We start from the raw sequence: 13710 nt of genomic DNA on the forward strand, positions 1-13710 counted from the left end.
GAGTTACGAGAAAGAAAATAACAATTACATCTCTCTGTTAAATGTACACTGCTAAAGTCAGAATCAGTTAATGTTCATTTTGCACTTCATGACATCTGGTCTACTGCATGTGAAAGAACATTTCCATGAAAATTCAGCATTTGATGACAAAGATTTAATTATTTACCTAAGGATAATTATTTTTGCTCTATTGTAATATTAAAAAAAGCTCTAAAAGCAATGGTTGGGTACACATCAAACATATACCAAAGTCTACGAAGTTGGAAGAAGGCAAATCACAAAAATCGAGATGGCCCTTTCCTCAGGTAAATGGATGGATGCTGCTTATTCTATGGAAGCCATTACTTTCTGTTACGTAATGACAGTTTTGCACTGGCATGAATATGGTTTGAAATTAAGAGGAGGTTTAAATCATTGTCATGATACAAAATAATCTTTTTTTATTGCTTACTATTTTTTCTTTATTATTAACAAGGTTTACCTTTCTATTTTGCCTTCTAATGAAAAATTTGTGTTGCAGATGATCAGCTTTTGAAATAGTGCTGCTATTCATGTGACTAACAAGTGGAATGGAATGCATTTATCAGAAGGTGTTCACTTTATTGTATTTCTCATCAGGAGCCCTACAATCAAATAAACAGCTCTCAAGTTGTAGTAAGCACTCATGTAACTCCAGTGCAAAACTTCTAATCGTAACTATTATCAGTCCTTTTACTAGTAAAAGGTTTTTATATTGACAAAAGCATCCTTTCTTTGATGAAGAATAATGGATGACTGTCATGACAGCAATATAAAAATGCTAAATACATTAAAGTACCTTTAAAAATTTAGTTTTTCACTCAAGAACAAACCATTGACATGAAATTTGTGTTCTGCAGTTGCTGTAATTACACTGCTCACCTGCACAAATCTGCAAGTTCCGCACTTGAAATCTACCACCGTGTTGTCAGTCCTCTCTTTCTCAGTCTCCAACAAGTAACTGCTGTATATATTTCTATGTCTAGTATAATTTACTACTTGAACAAACTACTTCAGAAGCATCAGCATATCATCTGTAGGAATGGCACTATTAACTGTATTTTCCAGACAAAGTATAGAAAGCATATAAGTATCTGGAACATTAGTTATTAAAATGACTGTGGCATCTCCATGAACGAATGAAGATGGCAAGTAAGGTATTACTTGATTTCAGAGAAAAATTAGAGATGTGAGTTACACCATAAATCAGGCATCTTAACTTCTGACCATATACCTATGACATATTGCATAAAGGACTGCAGTTCTCAGACTTTCTGTCAAACAGTATATGGCAACATTACTTTAACAAACACTTGTTCTTTCTGTCTCTCGTATATTCCAATACTCCAAAAAGCCACAAATAACTGGTATACATGTACGAGACTCCTCAAGGAAGCATTCCTGTCAACCTGGATTGGGTATGTTTTGGAAGAGCAGGCATGTTTTCTTCTAGAGTTTAAAAAATGATAGAAGCTAAGAATCCTACTTTCTGGCTGGAAAAATAGAGGAGGAGCCCACCTTTCAGTCTGACATCATGAAATTACAGGAAACTAAGCAGACAAAAGAGGAAATACATTTCTACTGCATTCTCTCCACCCTACCGCCACCCATTGTTTCTGAAGGGAAAAAGAATGTCCATCCCTAGAGCTCTCCTTTTCATCCCTCCTCTCATTAGTTGTAGCTGACACAGCCCCAGGAGCTTAGTCAAACATAAGGATGAACCTGCCAAAAGAAACACAAGCTGATATTTGACCGATGTTGAAAGGACAGAATGACTAGATGGATTGGTAATGTTGCTTTAATAAACAGCCTTCAAAAATGTCTCCTTACAGAGAAGAGTCAGAACCATGCTGATATGAGCCAGTTACGTCTTTGGAGCAAAATAAGGCACAAACAAAGTTTGGCCTAAATAACACTCATTCTGGCTTCGCACTGATGATGCGACTGCACACTGAAATATACCCCACCTATTACTGTGGAAACTGAAGTAGCAACATAAACTTAAGATCTGGCCACTATCTGCTTCCTAGCCTTAGTTTTATGGCTTTTGTACCACTAAAGTGAGAATGGTAAGAGAATTTGTAGAATAGTCTGTGGAATGTTTTCATTATATTTCTGTGGAGGGTGATAAAGCAGTACTGGTCTGGAGCTAAGCTCTGTGAAGCTAACTAAAAAGACTGGATGTTGGCTCCAGTCCTCCTTGCATGCTTAAGCTGTGCAAATATTTGGAAAACTGTTTTAGCTCACTTTCTCAGGACTTCTCTTGCATAAATAGGATCCCCACTTCCACAGAAGTAGCATAACAGAGTCAGGGTCCTGGCACAAGGGTTTACTAAGAGGAAGAAAGGAACTCAGTTCACACTCCAGATGCCAGAATGAATTACCTGGTCTTGGGCTGTCACCTGCAACTTTAAAGATGCTTATGGAACCAATGGGAAGAACAGTAAAGTTGCTTTCACCAACAACATAATGAGATGAACACCTTCCTGAATATCTAATCAACTGGCTTCATATTACTCACAGATAAAACATTTTCTCTTGAATGTGAGACATGACTATGTTTCCAATAACCAAAGTATTATACTGCTCTAACTCTGTATGTAATGCTATCATTAAAGTATTACTGCCCTAAATGAATACCTAATTATTCCTACAAGAAAATGTATGTAACGGACTGTGGTTTGATTTCTGAAGGAATTCCAGGTCTGATAATTACAGAGTGTTTACAATATTGTACAATACAAAGAATGAATGAACAATGAGAAACCACACAGGACCGTTTTCTACCATGAAAGCACTTGGAAAATCAGAGACAGAAGAGAATTGTGAAGAATGGATTGTTCCTTTATAATAATCATCACTCATGAGTCGACCCTTTAAAATGACTGAAGTAACAAGGTTTTTTTACAACTTTTGTTGGGAAGTTATCCCATAGTCTACCTCATGGATAGTACCTTAAAGCAACAACAACAAACACCCAGAAGATTAGCTGATGAAATTTGCACTCTGATGAAAACTTAAGGAAAGGAAATATGAAGAAACCAATTTAATCTCATAGTAGAGGAGGTAATGCTCAAAAGTTATGAATCAAACTAGTCTACTAATAGGTTCAATCTACAGATCCTTCATTTCTGCTTTAGCTTTTGGAAGCAAAAAGTATCTGTGTATGTGAATCCATGAACGTATGAAACCCACTCATGCTTCCTTGATAGCTGTTATGGCAAATGCCAATGAGAAAAAAAATGAGGAAATTAATAAATATTGATATTTATTTATTGATTTATTTTTTTTAAATCTTCAAATGCTTTGATGAAACAGTTAAAAATTCTACCTTGCCACCTGCAAGGATTTAGTGAACTGCCTGTCAATCTTGATAAGCAAATTAAATTGCCCTTTCCAGCTTCCTCTGGTTCTGCAAACATTTGCCTCACATGTGAGAGCTATCAGTGAACTCAATGGGATGACTAATAATATTAGGAGACCTGAGTATATATGCAAGATTATTCTACAAAATAACAGCACTGACCACCACAAATATCATAGGTTAACAAACCTCACGACTACAAAGAGATAAGCAAATTTTAATGTTTAGAATCCACACACAGAAAGCATCAGCTTCATCTTTGTTAAACCAGAATCAATATATGTAATCATCTCAGCTACAGTTCTCAATCATTTTATCAATCCACACATATAATCACTTCTCCACACGGTTATCTAGTCTTAGATTTAACAGATTTTTTTATATTGGCAATTTGTGGCCATAATCTCTTTCTCACTTTAACAGAGAAGCAAAAATTTGACCATACAAAATACAAATCTGGTATAAAAAATAAGACTGTTTTGCATACCTGTGTTTGGGAATTAGGTACCAACTTGTACATATTCTGGAGTTGTCCATTTACTTTTTTATCTGAGTTGACAGAAAGAGAAATAAATACACAGAATTACTTTTGTTTTATCCAAAGCAAAGCGCACCAAGTTTATTCACCTTTTTCAATAGCTAAGAAAGTTCGTAGACTTAATTATAAGGTATAAAAACACACCATGTAACAGTTTTGTTTGGTCCTCTTTCTCCAGATTAATTAATTCATCTGCAAAGTCTCCTCTTCACATTTTGACAGAGAGGAAATTAAATCTATCCCTCCTCTTCTACAACAGGGTGTAAGAGAGATAATGTGGTCTTTGGGGCTTACTAAGGTGTCCTGGTTTCAGCCAGGGTAGAGTTAATTTTCTTCATAGAAGCTAGCGTGCGGCTATGTTTTGGATTTGGGATGAGAAAATGTTGATAAGGTGCTGATGTTTTGAGTTGTTGCTAAGTAGTCAAGGACAGTCCAGCTTCTCATGCTGGCCTGCAGCGAGCAGGCTGGGGGTGCACAGGAAGCTGGGAGGGGGCACAGCTGGGACAGCTGACCCAGGCTGGCCAAAGGGATATTCCATACCATATAACGTCATGCTCAGTATATAAAGCTGGGACAAAGAAGAAGGAAGGTGTGGAGGGACGTTCGGAGTTATGGCGTCTGTCTTCCCAAGAAACCATTACGCGTGATGGAGCCCTGCTTCCCTGGAGATGGCTGAACACCTGCCTGCCCATGGGGAGTGGTGAACAAATTCCTTGTTTTGCTTTGCTTGCATGCGCGGCTTTTGCTTTACTTATTAAACTGTCTTTATCTCAAACCATGAGTTTCCTCACTTTTACTCTTCCAATTCTCTCCCCCGTGCCACCGTGGGGGAGTGAGCGAGCGGCTGCGTGGTGCGTAGTTGCTGGCTGGGGCTAAACCACGACATAAGGAGAAGTCAGTGGTGCCTGACTTCAAGGAAGAAACCTGAAAGAGGAATTTCTGCATCCCGTCTCTTAGGATGGTACTAGGACTGGCTAAAAGTAGCATGTTTTAAGGTCTCCAATAGTTAATCTTTCTTTTAAGTGCACTCCTCTGAAAGAAGCACACGGATGTAATCTCTGAAATTTTTCTCTTTGGCTTTTCCTCTTGCCTTCTTAGTATTAGAACTATCTTCTTGTGATGCAGCTGTTAAGTACAGAGGAGAAACAGTCTCTCCCAGAACCTCTTATATTCTAGCATGATGCTTCAAACTTTGTCTACGTTTTCCACCTTTACACTTTTCTACTCCCCTTGTGTTGACAGGCATGTAAACAAGAACCAAGCTAAATGTTACCCTATTTCTTCACAATCCCATCCCAAACAGACAAGCAGTAGAAAAAAATTTAACTATGAAGAAATATCAACTGAGACACATTTAAGTTGACATGCTATCCTGAAAAAACAAAAAAATCTTTCAAAGTACTTGATACTTCTTCAGGAACAGGACCTAGTATTGGCCTAAAGAAAAACTGACAAAAAATTTCACACTGACTTCATGAGAAAATCATATTAAGATGGTCAGAAATAATCTATTTTCATCTCTTTTGATAAGCCTTGGTTCAATAAATGTTGAACATTTGCCATGCCTTTTATGTCCTCCTCAAATAATGAATTAAAAACAGATTCTCTTCCCAACCTCTCCCAACATGTTTAGTATAGAACAAAAATTTGGCCTGTGGATTCAACAAATACAAGAACATGGAACAGGAATTTCAGTTTACAGTCATTTCTACATCCTGCAGTAAGGAAAGAACATTTACAGTGAAGGATGTTTGGTTTAGGTTGAGATGCTTCTTAACGTATGAAAATACCTTGAGTTGCTACAAGACAGTAAGTTAAAAAACAAAAAAAGTGCCCGTTTGTGCTGACTGGTAAACTCTTATGCAGACCGCTGGTTACAAATTTATAATAAATGTTCACTCTCTGTTTTCTGCCCACAGTTTCTCTATCTACCTACTATGCACTGACAATATGAAAGACTTGAATATGAAAGTTGCTGTCAACTTTCTGATTACAATATACGTTACCAGTAAACCAGAATGTAGACATACAGGGTAACAGCAAGCTCCGTGGATTTAGTTGCTGTAGAAGCATCCACTGAATTACACAAGTCTATATTCTAGGAAAAATACATGTCATCTAAATGGAACATGAACACTTACAAGAAGGTATTTTTGAACCCTACTCAATCCATCTCCATAACTTAACAAGAATGATTCTTCTGGCCTATTAAAAATATATAGTATCTGTAAGAAACAGCATTTAGAAATACCTTATATACAAAGAGCAAATTGGTGATGCCAGTGGAGATTCCAATCAGTCTCAAACACAGTATTAAACACTATACACTCTTCATTCCCTCCTATTTTAAGTGCTCAACTATATTCCAACACTTGTTCTACAGATGACTTTAGAATGTTTAAAATGTAGGGAAAAAAAGCCATTTATTAAGCCTTCTTTAGAGCTGTGAAGCAGAGTTTCTTTTTGTGGTGGTGTGGGAAAAGACTACCACCATTCTGCACTTTAAGCTCATGGTATAACGACGGCATTATTCTGGACTACTAAAATGAATCTAGGGGCACTGGACAGGTACTTCCAAGTTACAGCTTTCTAGTTTATGATGAAGGCTAGCAAAGTTCTTCATTAGGGAGTATAAGGGCTTTTGCAGTGTTACAAGCCACCCCACTGCTCCCCTCCCTTATCCTTAAGTGTATTGAGCTGTGAACTCACCTAAAATTTGAAACAGCTCCAAATCAAATTTCAGCTGGAAATCTCATATGAATAAGGCTCTCTTATAGGAATTCCCATTCAAGTCAAGCTAGAAATACTGAGCATAGGAGTTTGCAGCATCTTCTGACCAACATCATGCTCAGAAATACCTTTATATAAATGCTTGAGGAAAATAAATGAAATCAGACAATGTCTGTTAAGTCCTCTCTTTGAAAGGAGGAAGGCTCTGCTGCTACCTATTTCCTCCATTGACAGCAGTGATTCTTTGAGCAGTATGTTTTTTCAAGGGTTAATTTGTCTTGGGACAAAGTCTTGGGACTTTGGACAAAAAGCTTAAAATACGACTGAGAGAACAGCCAGAGATGCCATAAACTGCCTCCATGAAAATCCAAACAAAAATATACATGAGAGTGTATGCTTCAAACACAATTTATACAATTGACTGAAAATTAGCTTCAAATTCATCTTTGCAACAGTAATGAAGGGCCCATTGTGATACATGCTGGATAGGACAGGCCCTGTCTAGTTTTTAACCAGCTTGAACATAAAAGCAGATATAAAAGAAGATTCAAACAAGGATAATACTTTCCATCAACTCAAATTAGTAATGATCTTACTATTCAAGGCCCAAGGAAACAGCTTGGAATCCAGTCAGAAGTATAAACATACTCAACATTTTATGTGTATCTAAACTAATCACTGTTAGAGTTCTACCAATCTGCAGCAGATCCTCTACTATTTGCAATGAGAAGAGAACACCTTTCAGAAGAGTAAGTGGCAGTTTTTCAAACACAAACTCTTTCTAGTTTCATCAATTCCTAAAAGAATTTGTTAGGGCATAAGGGATAGCATTTAAACAATGAAAACCTAACCAGTAGCTTACTTAAGTAACAGCACAATAGAGAAAAAAATACTGTCAAACTGAGTAGCTATTTGATTAATTATTGCCAAATACTTACTAGACAGAACTGTCTTATGATTTAAAGTCTTGCTCCAAATACTATCTTCTACGTTGTCTTTAACTCCAAACTCATAAAGTGTGTTTGGCTTCAGATTGTCCACCACTGTCTCTGTAACTGGGCAAAGCTGAAAAACCCATTTCTTGTCTTTATCCTTTTCTCTGTAGCGAACTGTATAGAACCTGCTTGACAAAAAAAAAAAAAAAAAAAAAAAAAAAATCTCTTCACAAAAGAACTCACTGCAATAATTTTTGTTAGCAATTACTAAAATTACTTCTACCCACCATTGTTCTTGCTCTTTCTGGCCCCTTATGGTTATCAACTATCAGAAAAGCCAGCATACCTTCTCTGCAAGTGTAGTGCTAGTCCAGTCATCTCCTAAATACATATATGCTCCCCATCATACAGACTCTGACATTAGGAGTATCATATAAAGAGCAAAAGCACAATCTCCTTATTCACAACCGTGTGTGTGGTTCTGACCACAAACTGCAAGTTCATTTTGCAAGCAGTTTCTGTGATTCTGACATATGCCAGAACTAGTCAATTGAATCATGAGTCTATTAGTCAGGAAGCCTCAACCAACTTCTAAAAATCTTCTATATCTGTCCAGGGGAAGGTGTTCCCTTTAAAATTAGTCCAAAAATATTCTCAAGGGAAGACCAGTAATAGTTGACATTTATATAATACGTTCCTCATTCAGTGATCCCATTATGCATTGCCCACACTTCAAACAAGAAAGAAAACCAAGACATTATTTTCATCAGTTTAAATCAGTAACATGATGAATACTAACAGATTATGAAATTAAAAAGCATTTCTACAGAAATTGCCCAATTCAATCAAGCAGCACCACCCTGAAAAAGTATGACTGCAATGCTAATCAGTATAAAACAACATGATGTAAATGGTGAGAGTTATGGCACAAGAACTCCACTGCCTGCTACAGTCTCATTTTCAATATACATACTGTATCACTGCCAGAATGGGGTGGGGTTTTCTGTTTTTATAAAAACAAATCTCAGAGAGATTTGGCAATTTTTTAATCCAAGTATTACTGAAAATTGTTACACATAACATAAATAAAGTGTATCCATTGTCCATATCCATCTTACATTTGCATCAGCTGAAAAAGGATTAATTCTATCCAATTGTATTTTTCCACACTTCAATAAACCAAATCAAGGCCATAAAAGAAACACAACTCTAAAACGCAAGGTACGTGCCCAAGAATCATTCAGAACCAAAAAGAAAAAGAAATTTGGGTTGTGAGAGTTAATCCAGGTATTATATAGAAAAATATATGGAGAGAAAGGAAGGGACAAGAAAACAACCAAAAGAAGTTCTTTAATCAGCTGAAAAGGTATCAAGTTGTAAGGTCCAGATTAAAATTACTTAATGGACCAAATATACTACTGTCAATGTATAAAGCTGCTTTTGCCAAAGTTACAGAAGAGCACTTCCAGAGTAGAGTAAATGTGAAAGATGACTGATGAGTACAGGAAAATTCCTACTTCATTATTAAAACACAACTTAAGACAAGACAAGGGCCAATCACGGAAAATATTTTCATACACAAAGATTCACTTTGTTTACACATTTTATCTCGTAACTGTTAAATTTGTTTTCTTGCCACCAAAAATACAGGTTCTCCTGTTCTAGTTGCTACAATTCAGCTCATTCAGGTATTCTGGCCAGGTTACAAAATTAAGATTTATGTTGGCTCACATAACTCTCTTCATTAGCTGTACTACCTTGCATTCAAAACAAACCATAGTCTAACCCAAACCTTGGAAAGGAAAGAAATATGGTAAGTAGTAAATATCCTCTCTCTCATCTATTCTTGGAGTACGAAATAATAACCTGCATCCTTAATTCTGTGATCTACTCAAATTTCATGTCAAGCAACGTAAGATCTAAAATATCAGACTGACAAAGAATGTTTTTTAACATGAAACTATTGGCAACATTAAAGTGAGGAAAATTTCTCCTCCTTTATCCTCCTAATACTTTCATACATAGTCACACAGACATTAACAGACAAGAAAAGCTTACTTGAAATCTCTGTTACTATCTTGCAAAGGATGTAACAGTAATAAACAAATCCCATCTGCAACATAAATGCATCTTGCTGGACCCTCTACAGTCTCTTGGTAAGGGATTTAGAACAGGTATAGATGGATCATTGAATCATAGACTCTTTGGGTTGGAAGGACCTTTAAAGGCCATCTAGTCCAACCCCCCTGCAGTGACCAGGGACATCTTCAACTAGATCAGGTTGCTCAGAGCCCCGTCCAACCTGACCTGGAATGTTGCCAGGGATGGGGCATCTACCACCTCTCTGGGCAACCTGTGCCATTGTTTCACCACCCTCATCGCGAAACATTTCTTCTTCAGATCTAGCCTAAATCGACCCTCTTTGAGTTTAAAACCATTACTCCTTGTTCTATCACAACAGGCCCTGCCAAAAAGTCTGTCGCCATCTTTCTTACAGGCCTCCTTTTAAGCACTGGAAAAAATGTGAATCACAAGTAGAAGCAGTCACCTTCTTCTCAGCTTGCCTGAAAGAGGAAATTTAATTTGTTTTCATCTTCGTCCTTATATTTTCCTACCTGTTTTAGTTGAATGGGGTAGAAATAAAGTGATAGTATGTGATGGAAAGAAAACAGTATACTGATTCATTTCAGTTCTCTAACAGTCTAAATGAATGGCTGCATCAGAAATGAGGAGTGAAAAAACCCATCAAAAACTTGTTCATAATGAATAGGCTTTTAAACAGCTGCTCCCATTTGGTTCTACTGTAGAAGACATTCTAGTTTTGAATACTGTCTCCACACCTGCAAATTCCTTCTCCATAACATGAATTAAAATACCGTGAACACTTGCATGTCAAAAAACATCTTTCACTAATATTCAAGACTATTAAAAAATTTGACAAGAAGGTTTTCATAGTTGTGCCAAACTGTGCCCTTAGAAATAAAAACATGTAGCATAGAAGAAATGTGTTCTCAACTCCAAGATTTCCAAGCCTGTAAAAACTTCACCAAGGGTGTAATTATTTCAGTGGAAACTTGCCACAATGAGTACTAAAAACACTGATGGTGATGACAGAACTTCCTCAACCATTTCAATAAAAAGCAACAAAAATGAGATTCCATTTAACAATTTGCAAGTCACAAACTTTTGAGTATTAAAATTATCCAAACTGTAAACAACATGCACTTTTGGGGAACTGCAATCATTTTTTTATAGAGCATGAATTCAGAAATGCCAAGTTTTGTCATTAAAGAACAAGAATTCATTGTTAAACCACACCGACAATCTGCCAAATACAGTGCAATTTCAGTGCCTGCTTGAGAACATTCTACTGATTAAATTTTATTGTCGTTTTAATTTCTCCCTTTTTCAAACCATCCTTTCAGAAAAAATACAACGTCAAACAATCAACACATATAATTGAAGATAATAAGAAAGCAGTAAAATCCAGTCACCACTCGCGTGTATCAATCCCCTTGTGGCAATGACATACACGCACAAAATTTGTGCAGCTGGCCTGCTCTGTGTATCAGATGCTGCAAAACTGCTTCTCCTGGATTGCAAACATTTAGAGAAACCTCTCCATAGATTCCCCCCACAAAACAATCAAAAGGCAGGCTGAAATGGAGTACAGCCACACTCACATAGAGAGGAAAGGTACACTACACTGTTTCTCAGATAAAACACTTCCCATTCACTCTGTGAGGTAAGAATATGAAAAACTGATTGCAGACTTCAGGGCCCTAATAGCTAATACGAAAGTAATACACTATTCCAGTAAAGCGTAATTGGAACAGTCCTGGGAATGTTATTCACAGCCGTGAATGCTAGTTTGATGTTTCAGCAAGGAGGTAGCACACCCAGTTACAGTGGGTGAGAATTTATTTTAATCTAGATTCTCAGCATGTACAAGGACCTGGCACTATTTAACTCCTTTTAATTTTGATTCTTTCTTTGTTTTGTTGAGGGATATGAAAAAGGTACATATTACCAGAACAATGGTCATTGAATAGCACTTGTATTCCTATTTACAACAAATACTAATTGAAAGATTTCACTTCTTTTCCAACTAGCACTCTATAAAATTAAAGCTCTTTTGTTAAGCTCCATAACAATTACTCTCTCTCCCTCTCTCCCTAACAGGCCATGTTTCACTCATTAGAAGATAGCTCCAGTCAAACCACCATGGGGACTGTAGAGAAATTTTACCTCCTCCCTTTTTACTAGACAACTGAAAGGATCATAAACTCCAACAATTTAAACAGAAGGCACCATGAGCAGGTGAGGGGTACTGTTCCACTTGGAGTTAATTGCTGTAATAAAGCCAACTAAAGAAAAATAACCACGGGAAAGAAATAAAGAGCCTACGTTCACCAAGACAGCTTCCCTCCATATGCATTTGTGCAACACCATGATATGTTTGATGTCTGCATTCTTGAAACTCTCTCTACATTAAAGAGTCCTAAGTACTCTTTTACAATATTCTGAATTCACCTGCCTCCACCTATGATGCACACAAAATGTGAAATAACAGCAGAAATAAAAGCAGCAAAACCAACGTCATCATTTAAAGGAAGCCACAAGAGTACGATCTTACTCCATCAGTCAACCACTGTAGTGGTTACTATATCTGGAAAGTCTATGTAAAAGACTATCAGCCTGATACAAAAGGATGTTTCTACCCTTTCTATGTTCAGTTTACATAGGGTGTTGTTTTTTTTTTTTTTAAACTCCACAACGCAAGGCAGTAAAATCTTTTATTTCTCAGCTTACAGCTAGCCTTTTTATTACACAAGAAATCAAAATATGATGACCACTTTAAAGAAGCAGCCCACAAGATTTTTGCTTATGAAATTAAGGTAATCTCACTCGCTGAGAGAAGCAAAATTTCAGGATGGATAGGCAAAATATTAAGTTTTCTTACATCTGTATGAATGACACTGTCTTGCCAAGAATTCTAATTGTTAACCAAATCCCTTTTCAGCCAGATTCCCAGAAAATGCTTGCACAGTCAAAGATTTGGGCACAAACAATTAGATACTGGAAATCTTATAAGGCAGATGGTTTTATGAGATTTCCAGACTAGGTCAGTTTGTATAAATATCATGGCTTTATTTGGAACCAGATCCAAACCAAAACTCCAAACAATTTAATCATGACTATTTTAGTCACACATAACACTAAACAAACAATTAAGCCTTGGAGATATACGAACATTCCTGCTCTGTGATTTCGTGTTGCCATAGATAAAAGATTATAAAATTTACTGCACATTTGTGCATAGGAATGTAATCAGACTTATTAACATACATGTATATTTATTTGTTTGTAGTTAGACTTCATTAGAAGCACAGCATCAATTTAGTGTTAAAAAGTAATAAAAGAAATGGTTTGAACTACAATTTTTCAGATGTTAAGTGTTTCAAAAATTGGCACATGAAGTTGATTACATTGTTTCTATCTTGTTGACAAGTTTACTTTGAAGTAACAGACACTGACATACATAAAAAGATGGAAAGAACTACATCGCTGATGGCTACCAGTTAAGTTTGCAAAACACTTTCTAATTTAGTTTTCACTTTTACATGATCACTAACATTCACCTTTTTCACTTAATTTTTTTAGTAGAATGACTGAAATGAATTCAAGAGTTAGAGGTTCTGGAGAATGAGAGGCTGACCACCAACAAATCTTTCCATGTTTAAACAAGCTTTCAGCATATACTCCCACAGCAGTAACTCAAAAGCATCTGAAACTCAAAAAGTTCATCTGCTGCAGTATGTTTTCCTTAAGGAATTCTGCTAAGTGTAAAATACATTTTCTATGACATTTGCAACACAAAGTGTGATTAAGTTGGCAGCTACATAGTGACACAGATTTGTATGCAGGCATACAAGGAGATGCATACATTTACCTTTCTGAATTTAGGGTTTTAAAACCCTTACTTCTATGTGCTGTACAACATAAAGAGTAAGTACGGATTCTCCTTTGTTTTTCCCTCTCTTTGGTTTTTTTTTTTTTTTTCCTTTTAAAGCATCAGATACAAATTAAATAAAACACAAAATCTATACTACTGGCAAATATGA

At 36.4% G+C, this 13710-nt stretch overlaps 1 protein-coding gene across 1 annotated transcript in view; it reads right to left on the reverse strand.

Annotated features, from left to right (window-relative positions):
* ABI3BP (ABI family member 3 binding protein) overlaps positions 1 to 13710 on the reverse strand; it is a gene marked incomplete at its 3' end in the record, with an annotated part of 169208 nt that overhangs the window by 113240 nt on the left and 42258 nt on the right. The window contains 2 exon segments of the mRNA XM_081996262.1: positions 3870 to 3931; positions 7589 to 7770. Coding sequence (XP_081852388.1) covers positions 3870 to 3931; positions 7589 to 7770 — 244 coding nt within the window.

Source organism: Phaethon aethereus (genome assembly GCF_964289735.1).
Source record: "Phaethon aethereus genome assembly, chromosome: 1".
NCBI classification, from domain to species: Eukaryota; Metazoa; Chordata; class Aves; order Phaethontiformes; family Phaethontidae; genus Phaethon; species Phaethon aethereus.